The 23,127-nt window shown below is 56.5% G+C and overlaps 1 protein-coding gene across 4 annotated transcripts in view; it reads left to right on the top strand.

Moving 5' to 3' along the window:
• Nucleotides 1-303: 303 nt before the first annotated feature.
• UMODL1 (uromodulin like 1) overlaps nucleotides 304-23,127 on the top strand; it is a 55,287-nt gene continuing 32,463 nt past the window's right edge. For 2 of the 4 annotated variants that reach the window (XM_036017460.1, XM_036017462.1), the window contains exons 1-7: nucleotides 304-933; nucleotides 4,382-4,624; nucleotides 9,378-9,539; nucleotides 10,907-11,028; nucleotides 13,024-13,210; nucleotides 15,292-15,430; nucleotides 22,656-22,915. In XM_036017460.1, the coding sequence (XP_035873353.1) occupies nucleotides 858-933; nucleotides 4,382-4,624; nucleotides 9,378-9,539; nucleotides 10,907-11,028; nucleotides 13,024-13,210; nucleotides 15,292-15,430; nucleotides 22,656-22,915 (1,189 nt within the window). In that variant the 5' untranslated portion in view covers nucleotides 304-857. The remainder of the gene's footprint in view (nucleotides 934-4,381; nucleotides 4,625-9,377; nucleotides 9,540-10,906; nucleotides 11,029-13,023; nucleotides 13,211-15,291; nucleotides 15,431-22,655; nucleotides 22,916-23,127) is intronic. The other 2 variants (XM_036017459.1, XM_036017463.1) reach the window with 2 other exon arrangements.

Here is a 23,127-nt window from a genome sequence, read left to right on the forward strand (position 1 = left end):
GAGATTGGCCGTCATTCGGTCACCCCTCCCGGTGCTGGTCTTCATTCCCGAGGCCTTTCGGGATCGAGCCCATCACTGCCCGGCCACACAGAGTCGCGGTCTTTCTGGGGACAGGCCTGTGTGAGGTCTGCATTGACTTGCATCGTGACGCTGTGTTTTCCTGCGGCTGGAAGTCTCTGGGTGAGCCTGTTCTCGTCAGTGGCACGTCATGGACAGCTGCTCGGCAGCAACGTGCTGCCCCGTCCTTCGGCGACGGTGGGTTCGCTGGGTTTCCGTGCCGAATCCTGACCTCGATGCGCATCTCTGGCAGTGCAGCTCCCCCGCCCCCAGGCAGAGCCTCAGCAGCCTGCCTGCTCTGGGTTAAGGTTGCGGGACATTTTTTTACGGCTTTTGATCTGTCCTGTCCACTCTTGGGAAGGATGCTTTTTCTGAATCTGATGGACCACTTTGATTTGACGCTGTTTTCTCCTGCCAGTTCACAACGATAAGGTTCAGAGAATACTTTGGACGGGATGGAGGGAGTCAGATTCGGGTCTGAAATGTGTTTTCTGCGTAACAACGAGATGAGGCCCAGAGATGCGGTCTGGCGGTTGGGTACTCACCTTTCCTCAGAGATGCCATCTGCCTGGAGTGAGAATGGGCTGTGACATGCAGGCGACCCCCCGGGGACACGGCTGTGGCGGTGGCAGGCATTAACGAGCAGGCATAAGGGACCGCTCCCCGAGAGCACACCCTGTGAAGCCATTGCCACGGTTGGTGGCACAGGGAACAGAAGGGTCCTTTCTCTGGCCCAGGCGGGCCAGGCCCCTTTGTGCTGCTGCTCAGGAGAGGCCCAGAGCCGCCGTGACTGCCCAGCCATGCTCAGGACCCTGGGGTTGGCCCTGCTGCCTCTGCTCAGCACTGTGGGCTCTAGCCAGGCCAGCGGCTTCACAGGTGAGGGGTCCAGGCTCTGCGTGGGTGATGCCGGAGGAGGGGCTCGCTGGGAGGGAGCCTCAGTGGGTAAGGAGAGCAGCCTTACGGAGAGCTGGGCAGGCAGAGATGAGGAGAGGTGGCATCGGCTCCTCCTCACCAAACTTCCTTGGATCCACAAAAGAGGTGGTGTGTGCGCCTGTGAGTCACCTGGGTATCTGCAGGGCTACAGGGCAGAGTCTGAGGCTACGGGTCTTGGGGGACCCGGAGCCACATTTCTGCGGCGGGGATGTGTGGGTGATGCAGGTCCACAGGCCAGGCCGAGCTGACACAGAACCGAGGTCTCTGAAACTTGGTGTTCTCAACTTAGAGAGTGGGAGACGGAGGCCCGGGTGGTCAGGAAGTGGCCCAAGGCCACATAGCTGGCTGTGGGGCAGAGTTTCCACCAGGGCCACCCGGACGGGGCGGCTCTCCGTCCAGCTGCCCCTGCACTTGGTCTCTGCCAGCCCCCGAGTGCTCATTTGTAAATGAGGACGAAAGTGGCCTGAGGTGGGGGTGGGGGGATAGTGAGGGGCTGAGCGAGGGCACCTGTCCAAGGTCTTTGCGAGGCTCGTGGTCAGCTGCTAAAAAACAAAACAAAACATTGGGTTTCTGAATCCCCAGAACTGCGATAGGAAAACTTTTAAACCATTTTCCCCCTGAAATCTGTCTCATTCGGTCGGGAACTCAAACAGATCCATGTGTGTCTATAATCAGCTTCAGTGTTGTTCCAGCTTCAAGTTTTTTTGCTCTTAAGTGGGATCTTGGTGTAATTGGGATGGTTTTTACATGATTTTTCCTTTGGAACGGGTAATGTGTAAGCCGCACAGCTCAGCCGCAGAACGGACGGGTATGTCATGAAGCTGCAGGAGAGCGCTCAGGAGGTACTTTGTGAGCCCTCGTTGTGCCCGGAGGGACCTGGGGGACAGACGCTCAGGGATGCTTGGGGGTTGCACACCTCTTTGGTCCTATGGGCTGGGTATTGCCTTTTCAGGCATTGTTTCAGCTCACCCTGCGACCCAGGGCGTAGCGAGTATGTACAAGTGATGAGACCGGGGCGCTGGGAGGGTGTGAAACAGGCTCGGAATCACACAGCTGGTGTTGGCGAAGCTGGTGTGAACCTGGGTCTCCTGACCCCGGGGCCCCGGCTCTCTCTGGAGTGTGAGGATGTCCCACTGCTGAGCCGAGAGCGCACGACCCCCGACTCCCACGCTGACGGCTCTCCAAGGGCAGGGTCTGCTCACAGGGTTCTACTGGGGGCTCTGCCAGGAAGCGAGGCTTGGAGAGAACCCTGTGGCCTCCGGGAGAACGTGGAAAACAAAACAAGCTGCTCCCAGGTGCCGTTTCACAGGCGCCGTGTGCGGGGTGTGCGCTAACGCTCTGCTGGGACCTTGATCAGATGGGGACCGGTGACTCTCTAGAGACGGAGTCATGTAACCCTCATTAGTGGTTGGCGTCTCGACCTAGGTTAAGACAGAAAACAAAATCTAGGCCCACTTGGTCAAGTTCCCCACTCGGGATGTCCTTGTGCTTTGTCTTATTAGTCGCTCATTCCGTTACTGACCACTTCCACGGGGGCCACTGTCCCTAGCCCCTCATCCAGCTCACCTGTACGCTCCGGGCCAAGTAACTCTGGTCTCACAGGCTGATTTCTCCTGCCCCACCCACACAGCAAGGGGTCTCCCCTCCCTTCCCAAAGCTTGCTGTCACCCACCCTTTGGTGCCGACCGGCAGCAGGTGTCTCCATTCCCAGAGGCCCGGACACGCATGGTGGTGACGGGGAGGCAGCCACGTGGTATGCGTGCCTGCGGGGTGGGCTTGCTCTGGGGAGGGGTGGTTCCGCTCTCTGTTCAGCCCAGAGTAAGGCTGCAGGCTCTCTTATCAGCCCGGGCTTGAGGGCCGGCTCAGTCCATTTTTCTTCCTGGGGATCACTAGCCCCCACCCCCACCCCGAGCCTCACTTTCCCCACACTTCGGGGCTGCTGCGAGGCCAAACAAGGGGCTCTTTGGGGTGCTGCCTGGTGCCGGGGGTGAGGATGGTTTCTGCTGCCGAACCCGAGATTCCCACCCCCCCCCAGAAACCCAGCTTCTGTCTGCGGGGTGTGCACTGTGAAACCGAGCGCCCACTCATAGCCTGGACAGTCTCCTAAGGCTGGGAGCTCAGAGGACGAGACTCTGAAGGTGTGAAGTGTACTCAGGCCGTGCACTCCTTCGTCCTGCACAGAGCGCCCCACGCTGGCTGCGTGAGTCCCCTGGGCCCGCCTGGACAAGTACGGCAAGCTGGGTGCTCACACAGTATAGATTTAACCCCTTCAAGTCCTGGAGGCCAGCAGTCTGAGGTCAAGGTGTCGGCAGGACTGGTTCCTCCTGATGGCTGTGAGACTCTGTCCCGTCCTCTCCCCCAGCTCCTGCTGGTTTGCTGCCAGTCTCAGGGTTCCTCGGCTTGTGGGAGTATCACCTCGAACTCCGCCTTCATCTTTGCATGACCTTTCCCCCGAGTGCATCCCTATCCCTGTGCCCAACTTTCTCCTCTTATGAGGACACCTGTCCTGTTGGAGAGGGGTCGCCCCACTCCAGTAGAAGCGCATCTTAGCTGATTCCATCTGTGAAATTCCTGTTTATAAATAAGGTCACACGCTAAGGTGCTGGGAGTGAGGACTTTGACACATGAATTTGGGGTGGGCAGAGGGCACAATTCAGCCCGTAACAGTCCTTGCCATGTGAGACAACAGAAGCTCCCTGGGCAGATGCGGTGCCCCAGGGACACAGGGTCCCTGACAAAGAGACGCAGGGCTGGTGGTGGTGGTGGGTGTCACAGGAACCTACAGTGCCATCCTCTACCGTCTCTGTCCATGGCGACCTTAACGGTTGGACTGCCCTTCATCTACAACCCCTCCTGTTTGCCTGCGATTTCTGTTTGTTTATCTTCCATTCACCCCACAAAAGGCTGCCACTGCCACCAGCGCCTGGGACACAGTAGGCCTCCAGTACACAGTCATCGTGGGAATTGTCATTGGTGCATTTCCCATGTGACAAGCTGGGCCCCATGGAGATTAAGAGCTGTGCCCTCCGGCTGCAGAATCATGGAGCTCGCAGCGGAAAATGGGGATCGGAGCCCCAGAAGTCTGACTCCTCCGCGTCTCCCTTCTGTGTACCCCTGGGGCTGCGGGCAGAGTGGCTCCGCCTGGTGGAGCCCCACGTTCTGTACCGGAGTGTTTCTCGGCAGGAGAGTCTCTGTTGACGCTTTTCCCTTCGAGTTTACGTTGCTGCGCTGACCTCTCAGCAGGCTGGTGGGCAGATTCCGAGGGTCCGCCCGAGTGCGGGGGGCTTGGTTCCCTCGCTTCCGCAGAAGCGAAGAGAACCCAGCCTTCGCAGCCATTGGACCCTGGCGCTGGTTCTGTTTTTGGTTCGTTGATCCTCTTTCTCCCTCCTAGAGAAAGGCCTGTCCTTGCTGAGCTACCAGCTGTGCAACTACAGCGTGACCCAAAGCGTCCAGAAAGTCGAGACCGTCCGAGTGTCCCACCTGACCTACGCCCCCTGCGGCGGATGGATCCCGTGGAGGCGGTGCCCCAAGACGGTCTACAGGACCCGGTACCTGGCCGTGGACGCGCCCGAGCCCCGGAACGTGACCGACTGCTGCGAGGGCTTCGAGCAGCTGGGCCTCTACTGTGTCCTGCGTGAGTCCAGGGCTGCAGGGGGCGTGGCGTGGGGGGCGGGGACTGTGGGCCACCCCCTATTTCCTTCTCCCTGGGAGGCCTGCTGAGCGTCAGGAAAGTCACCGTTCACACGCATTAGCTCTGAACTTCCCAGATCCTTCTGCAACACAGTTCTTAATCTTGAGCACCAGCATCACCTGGGGGGCTTGTCCAAGCACAGATCACTGACCCCGCCCCTAGACCTCAGACCCGTGGGTCAGGGCTGAAGTACACGTTCCCAGGTGGTCCGATGCTGCTGACCCGGAGGGCCCCAGCTGGACACCTGGCTGCACACAGAAGGGCCCCGGGCAGCTTTTTAAAATGCAGTTTATTGATTACACTATTACAGTTGTCCCATTCCTCCCCTTCACTCCCCTCTACCCTGCACACCCCCTCCCACCCACATTCCCCCCTTTAGTTCATGTCCACGTGTCGTAAGTTCTTTAGCTTCTACATCTCCCGTCCTATTCTTACCCTCCCCCTGTCTATTTTCTCCCTACCGTCTATGCTACTTTTTTTCCGTACCTTTTCCCTCTCTCCTCCTCCCACTGCCCTGCTGCTAACCCTCCATGGGATCTCCTGGCAGCTTTAAGAACGCTGATGCCTGGGTCCTGCCCTCAGGTGTCGTAATGGACCTCACCTGGAGCATAGCCAGGCCGTGGGGGGGCTTTTAAAGCTCCCAAACCACTGACCCGGAGCTGAGTTGGAGAACCAATGTTGCAGTCCCCTCTATGTTGGGGGTCCCCCTTTTCTTTAAAAAAGCTTGCAGTGGATGCTTTCTTTATCTGAACTCCAACACGTGAAAGAGCTGGAAGGGGTCCCCTCAGTCCCCTCTAACTGCCCAGAGGCCCCCGAGTCCTCTCATTTCCTCCGTGTGCTTCGGAGGATGCTGGAGGCGGTTGCCAGGGTGACTGGTGTGGCTGTGCGGGGCAGTGCCCGAGGCCGTGCCCTGTGTGGGTTCAGGGCTCAGCCTCTCGATGTGGAGGGAACTTTCCAGAAGACCTCTTCCAGGGAAAGGGTGCCTACGTGAGCGTGTGTGGGTAGTGGTGACTGTGACATCTGAGTCAACGCCAGATCTCAAAACAGGGTTTCTGAGCAGTCAGAAGGTCCCCCTGTCCCCACTCGGTACTGGAGGGGAAGTGGGCAGGGTGTGGCTGCAGGGGCTGTCTGCGGGGGTCGCCCTGAGCTGTGAGGGCTCTGCGTCCAGAGGGCAGAAAGCCCCAGCTCAGGAGTCCAGGAGGGGGATCCCGCCCAGGCGTGGCCTGAGGCCCTGGCGTGGACACCGCCCACCAGGGGTGCCGACCTCCTCCCGAACAGGGGGTGGCGGGGGGGGGCGACAGGATGTAGCCTGTGCCCCGTGGGCCCCGAGGAGGGCTGCGTGGGCTCCACACGCTGAGTCACCCCGAGCCTGCCCTCGGGTCCCCCACACACTGCAGCAGCCGATGACCCCAAATGGGAAGAGCATCATGAGGACATATGTGGTCGTGTTTTTTACTGTACATGACTTTCTCGATTTTTAAAAAATTCAGCTTTGGGAATGCAATGGTAACTCCTACTTTATGTTGCTGAACAATGCATCATTTTTTACTATAATTACAAAGAGGGACACACGAGCCGTGCAGAAAGCCTGGAAACAGAGCGGACTCACAGCAGACAGGGACGCCTGACGGTCCCCAGAGACCCCGTTCGGAGGGCCCAGCACAGAGCTGTCCTGTCGGTCGACTCAGGGTCGCCTATTGAAATGATGCCATTAGCATGAACACCGCCACCACCCATGAAACCAGACAGGGCCAGCTGAGCCCGGGGCCACGGCTTGGTGCCCGTTGCACATGCCACTGGCTCTCTAACGGGGTGCTTGACGGGAAGGGCTGGCCTCCGGAGGGGCTGCCAGGTGGGGGCGCAAGGAGTCCCTTCCTGTGTTGTAGCAGCCCCTCCTGCTTTCTCTGTCTTCAAGGGCCACACGCACATGCACGAAGGGGCGGCCAGCTCAGCTGCTGCCCCTGCGCTGGGGGCACCTCTCTTCCCGGAGGGTGCGGGGGTCCCATTGTTGTACAGACCAAGGCACCTTGGTCTGGAGCCTCAGAATCCAGTGAAAGAAGGCAGGTGTGGCCCCGCTCCATTTGTCCTCACCTGTGAAGGCCACGCGGGTGAAGACCTGCTGGCCGTGGCTAGGGCTGGTGATGTCACAGGCCCAGCAGCCCGGAGGAGGACCAAGATTGGCTGAGCCCCACCAGCCTCACCCACTAAGGGTGACCTTCCTATAAGGGCTGCCGGGCTGCCCAGCTAAACAAGTGAAGTCCCAGAGGAGGGAAGGCCGGGAGGGCTGGTGTCCCTTCCCTGCCACCTGCTGCTCCTCCTCCTTCCCGTCAACAGACCAGCCTCCAAGAAATGCCTCTTGTGGGACATTGATCCCACTTCTAAAGTGTTGGCACCTTTCATTAGGAACTCACCGGGTGAGGGGAGGGCTGGAACATTCTAGTGAGAGAGTCCCTTGGGCAGGGCAGCTCTGGGGAGCTGCACCAGGGCAGTGGCTGGAGTAGGGAGAGTGGGGACACAGGCGGGGGTCATGCTGAGCACCTCTTCCCGCCCCCACGCTCAGGGCCGGTGCGTCGGCAGCTGGAGCTGCCTGTGGTGAACACGTTTACACCTCGCTCATTGGCTGCACAACCCTCCCCGCGCTGGCGCGGCTCCGTCTGCGGGGCTCGGCTGTCCGATCAGAGCTGCTCCAGAGGAGCCTGGTTTCAGGCTGGCGCTTGGGAACCTGCAGAGAGAAGTCTCTGCAAGAGACCCCTGACCCACTGGGTGGTTTGCACAGAATGGGGCAAAGGCCACCCCCTGGTTGTGGTAGCTACGGGCACAGCCTAGGAATTGGGGGAGGCCAGGAGGGCCTTGGGGTGCCTCCAGGCATGGGGTGACTTGTGTCTTGGTGCTCTCAGCTCTCGGGTCCTACCTCTAGGCAGCGGCGAGGCCTCAGACTAGCTCCTCCTTCCCCTCCCACTCGGCAGCCGAGTAACTAAAAAGGGAAGGGCGTTATGAGAACGTGCCCTTCATTCGAATGACTTTCACTTTCTGAGAGTCTGGCATTTGGAACGTGGTAACTCATACATGATTTCCTTTAGATGTATCTCTGTACTATCGTTACAAAAACATATACGAGCCATGCAGAAAATCTGGAAACTGGATGTGAACATGGGAACATGACCCCCCCCACACACAAGCGTGGGTGTTGTGACCATTTTCTGCTCCATTTGGGGCAGACGTCTCACAAAAGTGTGGTCGTCCCGTTCAGGGTTTTTCTGTAGCATGCTTTTTACCATTTGGCTGTGTATCCAGACCATGTTTCATGTCAGTAAATATTGTCCTGCTGCAGGATTTAGCGGCCACATGGCATTACCTCATGTGGTTGTGTCGGCATGAAGCAATCTCCTGCGTGTAGCATCTAGTCAGCTCCAAGTTTTCATTGTTCAACAGAACGCTGCGGTGAGCATCCTGTGGTACAAACACCACCGTGCACAAGCTCGGTCACTTTCTCAGGAGGAGTCCCTGGGGGTGGAACTCACAGAGCATCCTAGCCAATGCTCACCCGCTGCGGTGACCCCTGGTTTCCACTGAGCCCGTCCTCACCACGGGCTGGTTACCATGGCAGAAGCGCCCCACTGTGCCCGGATGCTACCCAGATCCCCATCCCCCTGGGGGCTGAGACCAGGGCCCCTTTGGGGAAGGAGGATGCTGGGGAAGGAGGACGCTAGGGAAGGAGGCAGGAGTGGGGATGATATTCCAGGAGGACCACTTTCCTGAGCCCAGGAGGCCTCTGTGTGGCTGCTCTTGGAGCTCGCTGGTGGGTGGTCCCCTGGGACGGGGCCTGACCTTGGGCTGCCAGGCACTGGTGGTCCCGTCTCACTGTTCGTGTTGAGGCAGAGGAAGGAGAAGCACGTTTCTGACTTCCCACTGAGTCAGAACTGTTGACTGTTCTCTTGGGCTCTCGGTGAGTGGCAGCCCTGTGGGAAGACGGGGGTTCCCAGCAGTAGTCAGATCAAGACAAACTTGAACTTCAAAACACGTCTGTGGTGACTGACAGCCATTTGTGGAAGCTGGCTTTTCTTGGTGGCCCGCACTTCCCTTTCATTTAAATAAGCCTTTTGGTTTAGAATTGTTTAGATTCTAAACTGAACTGGACAGACAGGAGATGTAGAGGGAGTTGCTGCACACCCTTCAACAGTGTCCCCTGGTGTTAGTGTCTCGTGTCACCACGGTGCACGTGTCCCTGCTGAGGAACTGACATTGGTGCACTGCTGTCGGTCCACCCGGACACTCTGTCCGGACTTCGCTTTTCTTCTAAGGTCAGTTTTCTGTCCCAGGAGCTGCCTCACTTTTACCCTGTGTCTCCTTAGCCTTGAGGCCGTTGGTTCTACAAGAGGGGAGGAAGCAAAGACCTTTGGATCCTTGCTTGGTGGCCCCACGGGGATGCTGGCACTTCTGTCCCTGTGGCTCAGCAGGCTGCGCCGCTCACCCATTTTTTAGGTCCCCAAAGCCAGTCCCTGAGTGGCAATTTCTCCAGGACATTAGACATCGAACGGTGCTGCCCAGGCCTGGGCGTGGCCCGTGAGCGGCCGCACCGTGTGCCCCCAAGAACCGCAGGGGGAGTCAGCCTCGGGAGGCACCCAGATCGGGTGCCCGAGCAGCTCACCCAGGTGTTTACTGCCAGCGTCGTTAACTGCTCACAACTTCCCCCCAGCCCTGAATCGGTCTGAGGAGTTTGCATCAAGACCCGGGGCTTGCCCGAAGGTGGGGCAGGAAGAGGCCACCTCGCCCTGTGTCCTGGACGCCGACTGCCCGGGACTTCAGAAATGCTGCCCCTTGTCGTGGGGCCGCCGCTGCGTGGCTCCCGCACCCCAGGGTAAGACTGAGACCTGCAGTGAAGGAGGTGTCCAGTGAGGCAGCCCCTGTGGGCTGGGGTCCCACGCAGGCAGAGTGCACCCCGCTCAATGCAACGTCTCTGCAGAAATCTGGCCACTGACGTGTCGGGGGGAGAGGGGTGTTCACAGGTGCCCTGAGCGGGGACACGTTCCTAGCAGAGCAGCGTCCCAACCTTCCCAAGTCACCTGGGGAGCCCTAGAGCTCCGGGCGGCCCCCGTTGGAAGCTGACCTGTGTCGTAGTGGGAGGGTGTGCAGCCGCTCATGCAACACGACAGGGTTCTGGAATCCTGCTTGTAGCGTCTGGTTGGCGGGCCTGGAAGGCTCTGGTCTTGACCGTGGCTGCCTGCAGGAGAACTGGTTGGTCAAGGTTCAGAGCTAGGGGAAAAAAAACATACAGATATTATAATATATTCTAGTATTATTATAAATAATGTGAAGTATTACATATCACATATATTAATTATGCTATTTTACTATAAACATCACAGCATACGTATTCTAAAAGATCTATATGACATACGACACTATCTAGTATGTGTTATCTACAGTAATATATAGTATATGAGGGGGAACCCCCCCAAACCGGGATTTATTTATAAAAAGCTGTGTGTTTATTCTTACGGGTTAAAACTTCAGTTGCCTTCCAAGTGCTCTCCATTTGATGCAATACACCTACTGAGACGTTTTTTCCACTGCTCAAAACAGTTTTTGAACTTGTTGATTTTGATGCCTTTTAGTGCTTCTGCCATTTTTGTGTGTCACGTCTTCCACATTGGCAAAACGTTTCCCTTTGAGGACTTTGTTTCATAGGGGAAAAAAAACGTCACTTGAGGCGAGATTGGGTGAATTGGGAGGGTAGGGCCCAGGGCTCATGCCGTTTCGGGTCAAAAACTGCTGAACACTCAGCATGGTGTGGGCAGGGGCACTTGTCAGTCACCCGTCATGAAATGGGCAAATGTGTTGAAAGAGTCTTCAAAAAAAAATTCACTGCAGCCAAACGCAGCCTCTCACAACAGCGCCAGCTGGCGCACTGCTGCAGATGGGTTCCTAGAACACTCACCTGGTGGGGGAAGCCTGTAGTACAAGGGGCCTGCCCTCCAGAAGATAATTCCAGTTTTTTGGGTCCCCCTCATGTATAGGATTACATATATTATTATGTGACAGAAGTGTGGGACGGGAAGTGGGGGGAGTGCCTCACACCAGCCAGGCGGCAGCCCCTCTCACGTAGCAGAATAAATGCAGAAGGGCCAGCCTCCTGTCTCCCAGGCTGCCTGTCCGCCTTCTCACCTCAGGGCCTCTGGTGGCGCCACCGGGTCCCAGGCCTGTAGCTCGTCTGCCCTCTTGCAGCTGCAGAGAGGACTGTGACCAGTTCCTGGTACAACGTGACCGTCCTGGTGAAAATGGACTTCCGGGAGCTCCAGCAGGTGGACCCCGGGCTCCTGAACCACATGCGGCTTCTGCACTCTATGGTAGGTGAGGGGAGAGTGGGCCACAGGCCACCCTGCTGGTGCAGGGGGCAGGGGAAGCGGGGGTAGGGACACGGCGGGAACCCCACTGACCTTAGAATGCCTAACTCTGAAGCAAATGTGATTTCTCGTTGTCAAAGCTCCAAAGAGGTATCATTTACACGCAAAGAAAATGCATGCACACCAGTGTGCAGCTTGGAGTCCGACACACACGGCGCTGTGAGCCCCACCCCGTCACGGTACAGGCCATGGGACCCTCATCTTTTAACAGCCTGTTGCTTAAACCAAGGGTGCCCCAGCGTACATGGCCTGGACCCAGAGCCGTGCCCTCCCTGGCCTCATGCAGACCCCCCGCCCCCCGTCCTGGAAAGCCCTGGGGTGTGGGGGCCTTCCGCCGGCACTGTGGACATTTGGGGCAGGGTGGCTCTTAGTCGTGGGGCTGCCTGTCGTCACAGGATTTCACAGCATTTCACTGGCCTCTTTGCATAAGACCCCGGAGACATGCCTAGGGGTGACAACCAGGACTGTCTCTGGATGTGGCCACAGGGCCCCTGTTCCCGCTGGAGAGCCCCGCTGTAGACACAGCTCACCCCTTCTGACGCTTCAGAGCCTTCCAGCCAGGGTGTCCTCACCGTATGGGGGTCTCCCCAGGGTGGTGGTCTGCCCGCAGGGCCGCTTCGTGGGCGAGGGTCCCGTGGAGTCGCCCCAGGCTTACAAGGGCCCCACACTTTATGTTCCACCGTTGCCTCTTGAAATGCTTCATACTCTTTGAATGGGCCCCCCATTTTCCTTCCATACTGGGCCTCGTACACCACGTGGCTGGGGCCCTTCCCCGCAGAACAAGTGGCATACCCACTCACCTCGCTCTGGGCTGTCCAGTAAAGCGGCTTGAGAGGTATTCCAAAAGGTCACTGTCCCCCGGAAGCCTCCCTAACTGCCCCAGCTGGAGGTGATTTTATCTCGTCTGAGCTTGTTGGGGGCAGAGGAAGATGGCCCCCTTGGTCAGTGAGAGCTCAGGAGCCAGACTGCCTGGGTTCAAATCCCAGTGCTGCCACTCATCAGCTGTGTGGCCTTGGGCAAGTTCCTTAGCCTCTCTGTGCCTCAGATACCACGTCCCTGAACTAGAAGCAGTTACAGTCCTACCGGAGACAGTGGCTGTGAGGTTTAAACAGCACACGGGAAGAACTTAAAGAGGTGAGAGCAGGCTGGAGCAAAAAGGATTCGTATGAAATGAGACGAGGGACCACTGAAGCTACAAACAATCAGACGTGCAGCATGAGACCACGGCTTGATGTCCAGGTCTCCAGTTTCTGATCGAATTCTCTGTTAGGCGCCGTCGGGGCGGGCGGGGACTGAGGGGCCCGGGGGCTGATGGGTGTGTTCTTCCGGGGGTGGCCTCTTCCAGAGGGCTGCAGCCCGGGGGCCATACACAACAGCCGTGCACTCCCGCAGGGCCGCGGGCTGGAAGCCTGAGAGCGAGGTGTGGGCAGGGCTGCTCCTCCTGAGGCTGTGAGGGAGGGGCCCCTTCCAGGCCCCTCTCCTTGGCTTGTAGGTGGCTGCCTTCTCCCTGTGTCCCCACCGCACTTCCTTCTGTTGGTGTCTGTCTCTGTGTCCAAGTCTCTTCTTTGTGTGAGAACACCAATCCGACTGGGCACAGGCCCCTCCGGATGACTTCATCTTTAATCACATCTGCGACAACCCTCTTCCCAAATAAGGACCCGTGACAATGTCCTGGGGGTAGGACTTCAACATAAGGGTTTGGGGGTGGGGGGGTGGACACTCTTCAGCTCATGGCAACCGGCGCTGCAGAAGTATCTATACTATACGCCGGTTTGCAGGACTTCTACTGCGGTGATGACAGAAGTACACTATCGCGGAGGTTCCCGGCTGCGGACCAGACTGGCGCGTGAGCCACGAACTCACCCAGCCGGGCCTCAGTCTCCCCATCTGTCTGATGGGGCGCTTTCCCCGGGTGATGCTCTCCTTCTGGCTTCACAGGTCACCAGTGCCCTGCAGCCGATGGCTGCTGCTGTCCACCACCTGCACTCGGCCTGTGGGGACACTTCGACCACAGTGTCCAGGCTGCTGCTGGGCCTGCCGCGGCCGGTGCCTGTGGCCAACGTGTCCGCCGTGCTGGACGGCATCGTGAAGCGTGTCTATGAAGTGATCCACATCCAGGTGCAAGGTGGTGCTTTCCCGTGGTCCCCTCCTTGTGTGTGGGGGGGTGGGAGTGGGAAAACGATCCGGCAGGTGTGGGGTGGCTGACCCGTCTTAGCCCCTTCCAGCCCAAACCAAGTTTGATCCCCAAGTTTACACCCCAAGCCTCCTCCACACCCTCCATGCCGGGGTTTCTCCTTCCGTCCCAGTGGGCGCTGGGCGACAAGGCCCCAGAGCAACACACGAATTTCTGTCTTCAGCTCTCGGATCCTACATTTTCCTCTTGCCCCTTTCCCACCCTCACCGAGGACATGCTGGTACCTAGAAGGCTTTGTCGCAGAATCTGTGCATAGATGAATTTGGTAAAGCACACAGATGCGGCCTTGTTTCTGGAAGAAATTACCTGGTCCCCCTCCCCTTTCCTCCTCTCCCCTCCTCTCCCTTTTCTTTTCTTTTCTTTTTTCTTCCTCCTTCCTCCTGCCTTCCTGTCTTCCTTCTCCCTCTCCCCCCTCCCTGTCTTTCTTCTCTATGGCAGGGGTCAATGACACTTTTTCTCAAAAGTGTCAGACAGTAAATACTTTGGGCTGTGGGCTCTGGCCACATAGTTCAGTTGGTTAGAGCATTGCCCCACTACCCCAAGGTTGTGGGTTCGATCCCTGGTCAGGGCACGTACAAGAAGCAATCAGTGAATGCATAAATAAGTGCAACAAGAAATCGATGTTTCTTTCTCTCCTTCTCACTCTCTAAACTTAAAAAATAAAAAAAATATTTAAATTATGAGAAATACGTTGGGCTGTGGGCCACGTGGCCTCTGTCTCCAGTGCTCAGCTGCCGGGTGACGGGAGGAGCCCAGGGTGTGGGCAGTTGGAGAGAGAACGTGGGCTTTGGCTGGGTAGTTTGGGGGCTGGGGAGCTCTGGCCCAGGGCTTTGCTCTAGATTGGATGCTATTAGAGAGTGGGGGGGTCTCCGACTGGGTATCTCAGTACATTTATTTACGGAGAGAGGCAAGCTCACCTGGAGATAAGCTCTAACGAGTATAAAACTGAGTCACTCATCTTGCCCAAGGCGGTGGTGATACCTTGTGGGTGACTCAGGGGCCTTTTTCTGTCCGGCTTCCGTGAACCGTGCAGTGGCGTGGCTCTGTCTCACGTGACCCCGGTCCGGGCACCACCTTGTGAGTTCTGTGAGACTGTTCCTATTGCTAGGAGAGTGACAAGGCCCCACTGTGAGTGACAGGCCACTTCTGAATGTTGGGGCTGCCCTGCTCTCCTTCTCGGCCTGGAAAGGTGCCCATCCACCAGATTAGTCCTCAGGGAGGGTGTCCGGACTCCCTCATTTCCTGACCCGTCAGACTCACTGCGGCCCCAGAGCGACTGGCTCAGGCAACAGCAGCCACCCAAGTGCATGTGACGGCTGCAGGCGAGCGCGCTGTGGGCCTGGAGATGGGGGCCCTGAACTGTGGGCCAGGAGACGTGGGCTGGGAGGCATGGGCCTGGAGGCATGGGCCCTGGGCCGTGGGCTGGAAGATGTGGGCCCTGAGCTGTGGGCCCTGAGCTGTGGGCCAGGAGACGTGGGCTGGGAGGCATGGGCCCTGAGCTGTGGGCTGGGAGACATTGGCCTGGAGGCATGGGCTCTGGGCCGTGGGCTGGAAGATGTGGGCCCTGAGCTGTGGGCCCTGAGCTGTGGGCCAGGAGACGTGGGCTGGGAGGCATGGGCCCTGAGCTGTGGGCTGGGAGACATTGGCCTGGAGGCATGGGCTCTGGGCCGTGGGCTGGAAGATGTGGGCCCTGAGCTGTGGGCCCTGAGCTGTGGGCCAGGAGACGTGGGCTGGGAGGCATGGGCCCTGAGCTTTGGGCTGGGAGACATTGGCCTGGAGGCATGGGCCCTGGGCCGTGGGCTGGGAGATGTGGGCCCTGGGCCGTGGGCCCGGAGACGTGGGCCCTGAGTGGTAGGCCAGGAGGCGGCCAGGGGGCCCGCAGGCTCTCTGAGACCGGACTTCCAGAGGCACCTGGGGGCTGCTGCCGGCCCACTTCCTCGGCTCATAGGACACGCCCTTGGAGGCTACTGAGAATGACCCGCGGGTTACAACTCAGCCGCTCTCTTCCACAGACGTGGATGAGTGTTTCCACGAGGAACTCAACGCCTGCTCCGAGAGGGAACTGTGTTTGAACCTGGAGGGCTCACACCAGTGTGCCCGCCGCCCCGAGTCGCCGGCCTCGTCTCCCCAGGAGCCCAACTGCACGTGCGAAGAAGGTAAGGCGGCACGAGCAGCCTGTTCAGGCTGGGCCGTCCACAGGCCACAGAGGCCCTCTCTGCTCGCAAGGAGGGAAGGGCTGGCTCCTGGGCAGAGATTCATCACCCGGCTCTGTAGATGGTTCTTAATCGCACACCAGGCTCCTCTCGCCTTTGTTCTTTGATGGAACCATTGTTTGTTGATGCGCCGCCCGCTGGGTGAGATGCTGGCGGTAGAGACCCGTGTGAAGAGATCACCATCACCGTGCTCAGGAAACTCAGTAGAGAACATGCTGATTGATGCGTGTTAGGCATGATGGGTGTGAGGTGCTCACGGCATGACCTGAGATGACCGGTTAATCAGTGCAAAAGAGGAGGAGGGGAATGAGTCAATGTGCAGAAGTCTCCGCCGAGCACTGGAGTAGATGGTGATTCATGAACGAGTTGGGGGAAGACTAGGGTTGTTATTTTGATTTTCGACAATAACACTTTAAGTCAACAAGGGATGGCATTGCATGGGGAGGCCAGGATGCTGGCTGAGCTGGATATTGGGGGCTGGGGTTCCAAGGGGGGCCGGGCTGCAGTCTGAGCTCATCGGCATCCGGGTGGCATTTCACTGTGGGCATGGCTGGGGGACGGCAGTGGGGCCTGTGGCTGCAGAACCCCACTCTTTAGAAGTCAGTATGGGAGGAGGGTCTTGCACAGAGGCAAGGGAGGGGGAAGACCAGCAGGAGAGACAGCCTCAGGAGTCTGTGTACAGAGAGGAGGCGCCGAGGTCAAGCAGAGTCTGGAGGAGAGACTGACTCCCAGGAGGGTCTTTGGAAACAGGAGTGATGCCAAAGCAGGCTTAGGTGCTGTCGGGAGAGACCCTGGCTGATTCCTGGAGCTCTGGGGCCCGGTCAAGCCTTCTCTCTTTCGGGAAGCTGCTCTTGGACCCCTCCCCTAACCCCAGGACTTCCCCAGCTGGGGGGTGACAGTCACCTGCAGCTGCTCCAGTGGCCAGCATGTGGTCAGGGGAAGCTCAGTGCTCACGGACTGCAGAGCTGTCTGCAGGGGAGCAAGGCTGCAGGCGCAGCTGGGGTGGTGAGCAGAAGATGCTTGGATGGAATCTTCCAGCTAGCGTGGGTGGGCGGGGAGCATCGGGTTAGTGTGCATTCATTCATTCAGTCACTTACGGGACATATTTTAATGAGTGCCTACTATGAACCAGGTACTGTTCCTACTATGCTGGGTGAAGAATAGACTGTGTTCTGACAGGTGTGGTTCAGCTGGTTGGGCATCATTCCACAACACAGAAGGTCACCAGTTCGATTCCCAGTCAGGGCACATGCCTGGGTTGCAGGGGCCCATGTGGAAGGCAACCAGTGAATGTTTCTTTCACACATCAATGTTCCTTTTTCCTTCTCTTTCTCCTTCCCTTCCCCTCTCTCTAAAAATAAATAAATAAAATCTTTAAAAAAAGAGAATAGAGTAGAGGGGTCATTTGGGCAGACCCCAAATCGACTCTTTCCTTCCTTAGTTACAGAACTTACATTGAATTTTGTGTGGAAACATGTCCGTTGAAAAGACTACATTTCCCTACCTCCTTTGCAGGTAGGATGGTCATGTGACTTGCCTTAGCCAGTGAGATGTAGCAGAAGTTGTCAGGAGCATCAGAAGGACTGCTTAATGGTTGCAGGCCCTGCTGAGGCGAGGCTGGGCAGGAAAAGGCTCAGACATTGGTGATGGGGGAGTGAAGACAGCGAAGGGGCCTGGGTCTGACGTACCATAGACGTTCCCTGTGCAAGGGGCTTGCTGTGACACGGAGCAGCTGCTCCCAAGCCAAGTGACTTGGGGCACGGCAGGGAGCAGGGAGGCAGGGTCCTGGGACGGGTGGCTGGTGGGGGCGGGAGTGTCTGCTAGACAAACACCAGGCTTCCTGAGGACACCCGGGCACAGACCCCAGGCAGGGGGTTGGTGGGAGAGGAGGCTGCCGGGTGGGACTCCGGCACCTAGAGCAGACACCGCCTCATCAATCTGGCCACTGGAAGTGTCTCCGGTCACTGCTGCTTTATCACTTTAGCACCATTCTAACGACAGTGGAAAGATAAGTCGCACCAGGCTCAGCATGCTGGCCAATTGTTTTATTCCCCCCCCCCCCCCCCCCGTTCCCTTCCAGGGTGTCTACCCTGTTTAATCCTACTCTGCATGCAGTCTGTATGCTCCTCACTCACCATGATGTCATGTAAGGGCTTCCAAGAAACAGCCTGGTCTTCATAATGCTAATTTTCGATGGTTGAGTAATAGCGATGTTGTGTAGCAGTGATATAACGTCTTAGCTATTTGCCTCATGGGGGGCATTAAGGTGGCTGACAATATTTTGCTACAAAAACTAGAACTTTCCCGAACATCATGAAGTGGTTATGGAGAGTATTGTTATAATCACGTTTGAGTCACTTATTTTAATGTGCGTGTCCTGTATCCCCTTTAAAGGGACGTAATCGTGAGGACCCTCCCTTTGTTCATAACACTATGGCCAAGAGCGGCTTAGCACTTAAGTCACCGGGCTCTGTAATAAGCCCTTGTGCACTGTCATCTATTTAACCCTTAGAACGACCCCACCAGGCAACTGCCCCACAGCGCGTCCCCCGGGGGGCTGCCCCTCGTCACGGCGTGGTGCCCTCTGCTCCCCCATCCGTGAGAAGGGTCAGGGGCGGACCAGAGGTCTGGAGCTGTGGACTTTCTGCTTTGGTGATCCAGAACTCAGCAGGATTCTCAGTGCAAGGCCCTTACCAGCCCTTCTTGCTCTGCTTTTGGGGAGGGAGGCTGCAGGCAATGCTGGGGAGGAGCTGGCTCCCAGCACCCTTCGAAGACCTGGAGGGGCTTGGGGTCAGCCTTCATCTGCTGGAATGCTCTGCCTCACCCAGGACAGAGCTCCACAGGGCAGGTCTCCGGGTCCCCGCCAGAGAGTCCCTATACTTGGTGAATAGTAGACACTCGACACATATTTGATATTAGTGAAGGAGAAGGGAGAGTCGGGTGGCAGCATCTACCAGCCCACCTCCAGCAACAAGACACTCCGCTGTGCAGCTCACAACTTTGAGGGTCTGTGTAGCACTGTGCCCACAAGGCTTTGCCCAGACCCCCTGCCAGACCATCCTTGGAATGCCTGCATGGTGCCCCTGGGGGCGGAATCCGGTCGCTCGGGGAGGATAGAAGATACAGCTGTTGAAAATACACTGCTCAGATGCTGAGTCGGGAGGTTCCTTCCAGATAAAGGGCCGTTCTGCAGGTGAGCACAGGCAGGGGAAGCTGCCCCCCCACCTCCCCCGACTTCACCCCTCGGAGGGCAGAAGAGGCGAACCCCACATTGCCAGCTCAGAGACTTAGGAGTGAATTCCAATCGCATATTGCTAAGGGAAGCGGCACATGTTTTAAATTTAGAAGCTCATACAAATGAGCAATCTGCTGGAATGGTTTAGAGGCACAAGCCCGTGGAAAATCCAGCACAAATTTCACATGCTTTTCTTGTGAAATTAGTCATTCGGTGAATGACACACGGGGCAGCGAGATTCTTGCCCAAAACAGAAACCAGAAGAAATATTGCCCTGTTGGCACGGAACATTCCAGGAACACGTTCTGCTTTTAGGACAGAGTGGAACTATCTTCAGGGTCACCCTAACTCCCTTGGACACGGTCCCCTTCCTTGGCTGGGCCGAGCGGCCACTCGGCCCCGGAAAGAAAGGTTTCCTGAACTTGCACTTGGCCAGGGCAGGGCCGCCGGCTCGAGAGGCAGCCGGGCTGGCAGGAAGTGGCCTCCCGAGCCCACCGGAGCCAAGACTCCCCATCCTCAGCGGAACGCTCAGACCCTTGGCTCAAACCCTCTGTATTTCTGCCTTTACAAGGGTCAGGGGTCAGGGTCAGGGGGACAGGCCCAGGGGAAAAGAGGAACAGCCCGACACGGATATCCTGGGAAAGGCAGCGTCCCCAGCAGGTCCCTCGCTGCTTTGCCAGAGGCAGGACAGGGCCTCCCAGAAGAAACGAAGCCCCGACCCACGGCCGGATGCAGGGACCCCCATGCGCTTCACCGAGGCAAAGGTCAAGTTCCCAAGGGAAGGATGGGGAGGGCCACCTGGCAGCACTGTCCATCCTCGGATCACAGAGAGTCCAGAATTGGGCGTTGTTTCCTAGGATCACATTTTAAGAAGGTCGTGAAAAAGCTAAAAGGGCCACGAGAGCAGGGTTTCCCGGCTAACAGGATTAAAATCCAAGTTCAAGTGTAAGGGGCAGAAGGACTCTTTCCAGTTTAACAGGTCTCCAGCTCTGTCCTACAAAAGAGGGATTAGCCTTCGTATGTCGGAAGCTGGCTGATTTTGCCCCAACACGAAGGACTTTCTAAGTTGCTGTCCAGCCCACGGCTGCCTTGGAAACTAGAGAAAGGAGACAGGGGTGTGTGTGTTGGGGGGGGAGGTGGATCTGTATCCCGTGGCTGCTGTTTCAAAGCGCCACACCACTGGTGGTGTAAAATGGCAGAAAAAAGGTAAAAAGAAAAGGAAAAGAAAATGATCAAATTTATTATTATGAAAAAGAATCAAACAGCAGAGTTGTCTGTGTTCCCTCACAGTTCTGGAGGGCAGAAGTCTGGAAAGGTCGGCCGTGTCTTCTTCAAACACATTCCGCCTCCGCGTCCTGGGAGAGTTACCAGGGAGCAGTGTGAACGTACACAGCGGTCCCCAACCCTGTCCTCGTACGGCAGGGCAGGGAGGGCTGGGCGCACTGTTCTCATAAGCCTCCAGTGATTCATCTCCACCTGCTTTGTGGGGGACCCACTGGGGTTCGCAGTAGGGGAGCCTGTGTACGCAGGGTACCCCCGTTTATAAAAGGCAGCTCAGGGCTCCGTTGGAGGAGGACCAAGGGCTGAGTTGAAGGACTAGGGCGAGGCACTAAACCTGTTCTGAGCCTCTGGACAGCCAAGGCAAAAAGGGAAAAAGGTTGAATTATACTTTTTTTTTTTTTTTTTTTACTGAAAGGAAACATATACATTTGTCTGGAAAGAGATTTTTTTCATGCTATTAGAAAACATGTTTTATGAATTCTTACATGAAGACTTTTGGAAAATGTCAGATGCTTTTTAACTGCTTCCTTCTTACAGTGGTTTTGCAAGAGATTTTTTAAAAAAACATCCTTGTGGCTAGCTTTTTATAGAACTTGAATTCTGATGTAAAAATTATTGTGTCTGGACCGAGGGCCAGCCTACTTTTTACATAATTCATACAACTCAGGCACCTCTTGTAGGCCAGAACTTTCCTTCCAAAAAAGAGATTTGATTATACTTGAGCGTTAAAATATATTCTCATTGTTGTACTAGAGTAGCATGTACTAGAGTGCTACCTGGGAATGTTGCTCCCCCAAACATGGATTTCAATATAAAAACATGAGAAGCCTCAGCCTGTCACCTAGCTTCGACTCAGCTATCTCTTTCAAGACCCCGTCTCCAAATACTGTCACATCGTGACGGGCTGTGAGCTCAGCCTGCCACCTCCGAGTGTTGGGAAATACGGTTCGGCCCACGACACGCTGTATGTAGCAACCCAGCTGCAAAAACAGCTGCGGTGGTTCCCGCGTCTTGGCTCCCGTGAATGACGCTGCAGGGAACACTGGAGCTCGGAGACGGCTTTGCGATCGTCGGTCCGTTTCCTATGGACGATTCCCAGAAGTGGAATGGCTGATCCTACGGCAGCTCTAGTTTTAATCTTTTGAGGACCTTCCGTGCTGTTTTCCACGGGGGCCGTACCCACGGTGCACAAGGGGTCCCTCTCTTCCACGCCGCGCCAGCCCTTACCGGTCTTACTGATGACGGCCGTTCTCACGGGGTCACAGTGATGTCTCAGTGTGGTTTTGGTTTGTGTTTCCCTGATGAGGAGTGGTGTTGAGCATCTTTTTTGTGCTTGTTGGCTGCCGGGGTCCAGCCTCAGTGGGTCTCCGGGTCCCCAAAGGAGGAACGGCTCAGGCGAAAGGAGACACCGGGTGGGGTGCCGGAGGACAGCCAGGCTCTCTAGACCTGACTGACTCACCGAGAAACATCAATCTTTATGTTTACAGGGGAGGTTATACAACATTCAATGCATAGTGTGATCATTAAAACAGGAATGGTTGCCACAGAAATAATTTCTAAAAACAGAAGATTTGACAAATTAATCATGTTAAACAAAGAAATAACTGAAAAGTACAGGAGGTCCCACAGATCAACCATGTTAAACAAAGGTTATTTTGACCAGGAGGGTCATTAAATCAGCTAGCCAACGAAGCTATACAGGCACAAACTTTCAGGTGCCAATTAATAACTAGGTATCTATTAAAATTCTAGGAATTGGTCTAAATTAAAAGGGTGCAAGGGGTGATTGTAGATATATAAAAATCAACTATTACCCATTGAAATTAAATCTATCTCAATTAAATAACTGGATTTTTGCCTAGGTTTTTTGATTTATACATCTTGGGGGGGGGCATGTTTTGTTTTCGTTTCCACGTATTGAGATTATTATTCTCAACTAGAACTCCTTGTTTCTATACACTCCTGTCCAGGGTGTGGGAGGGGTAGTGGCTCTAATAAATCTTAAGCTCTCAGGTGGTGACTCCTTAAGAAACATTCCTAGCAACAGCTTCCTTCAGCATTCTGGCAGCTGGTCCGCCCATAGTTTAATTTTGTCCTTAACTTCCCAGGTGAGGGAAACAGGCAACATTAGGGTTGCTAGGGGTCTCTATTCTGTGGTCAGCAAGTCATTTCACGCAGAATCAGAGGCATCGTGCAGAGTTTTTGTTATAGCACACAAGTGTCCAAAAATCTCACCCCCTGATGCTAATAGGGACAAGCATACGGGAAGAGACAGACAGGAGACCCCGCCACAGTCGCTTCTGCTGTGCAGACGCGTCTCATCCGTCCCGACTGTGTCAAGGGTCGGCTGTTGGACGGCCTCCAACAGTTGGCCATCGGTGCATCTTTGGGGAAATGTCTCCTGGATTATTCGGGTTTTGCTGTTGGGTTGTAGGAGTTCCGTACATATTTTGGATACTAACCTCTGAGCGGATACAGGATCTGCACATACCTTCTCCCACCCCATAGGTCGGCTTTCCCCTCGTTGGTGGCTTCCTTCGTTGTACACACACAGCACAGTTGTTTTATCTGTGCAGCCCCCCTGTTGGTTTCCGCTTCTGCTGCCCCCCTCTGACGCCCCCTGAACCTTCTCTTCCTGTGTGTCCGCAGACAGCCCTCCTCCCATCAGAGACTACATGGTCCTCAGCGTCACCAGCAGCAGCTTCCGCGTGTCCTGGCTCCTGAACGGCACCCAGAACCGCACCTTCCACGTGCAGGTGTACCAGGGCAGGGAGCTGCTCAGGAGCGTCTGGACCCCGGCGACTGCCGTGGAGGTGGCTGGGCTGGAGGCCGGAGTGCTGTACACGGTGAGGACGAGCTACCAGGCGTGCGGGACCAACGTCACCGCCACGCTGACCGTCAGAACCGGTAAGGCACTCTGAATGCCACCTGTGAGCTGGTCTTTCTGTCCTGGTTCCACCGCTGGCCCCAGGTGCTCAAAGTGTTGCACCTCTTTTATTACGGGGCAGGGGCAGCCATGGTCCTGCCCCCCACCCCCCGGTTTTGATGGGACTGTGGGCGCTGCGTGTCCTCGGAGCGGTGTCTGGGCTGTCAGAGGCTCCCTGATCCCCTCCACCACG

This window comes from Phyllostomus discolor, chromosome 2, assembly GCF_004126475.2.
Source record: "Phyllostomus discolor isolate MPI-MPIP mPhyDis1 chromosome 2, mPhyDis1.pri.v3, whole genome shotgun sequence".
NCBI lineage: Eukaryota > Metazoa > Chordata > Mammalia > Chiroptera > Phyllostomidae > Phyllostomus > Phyllostomus discolor.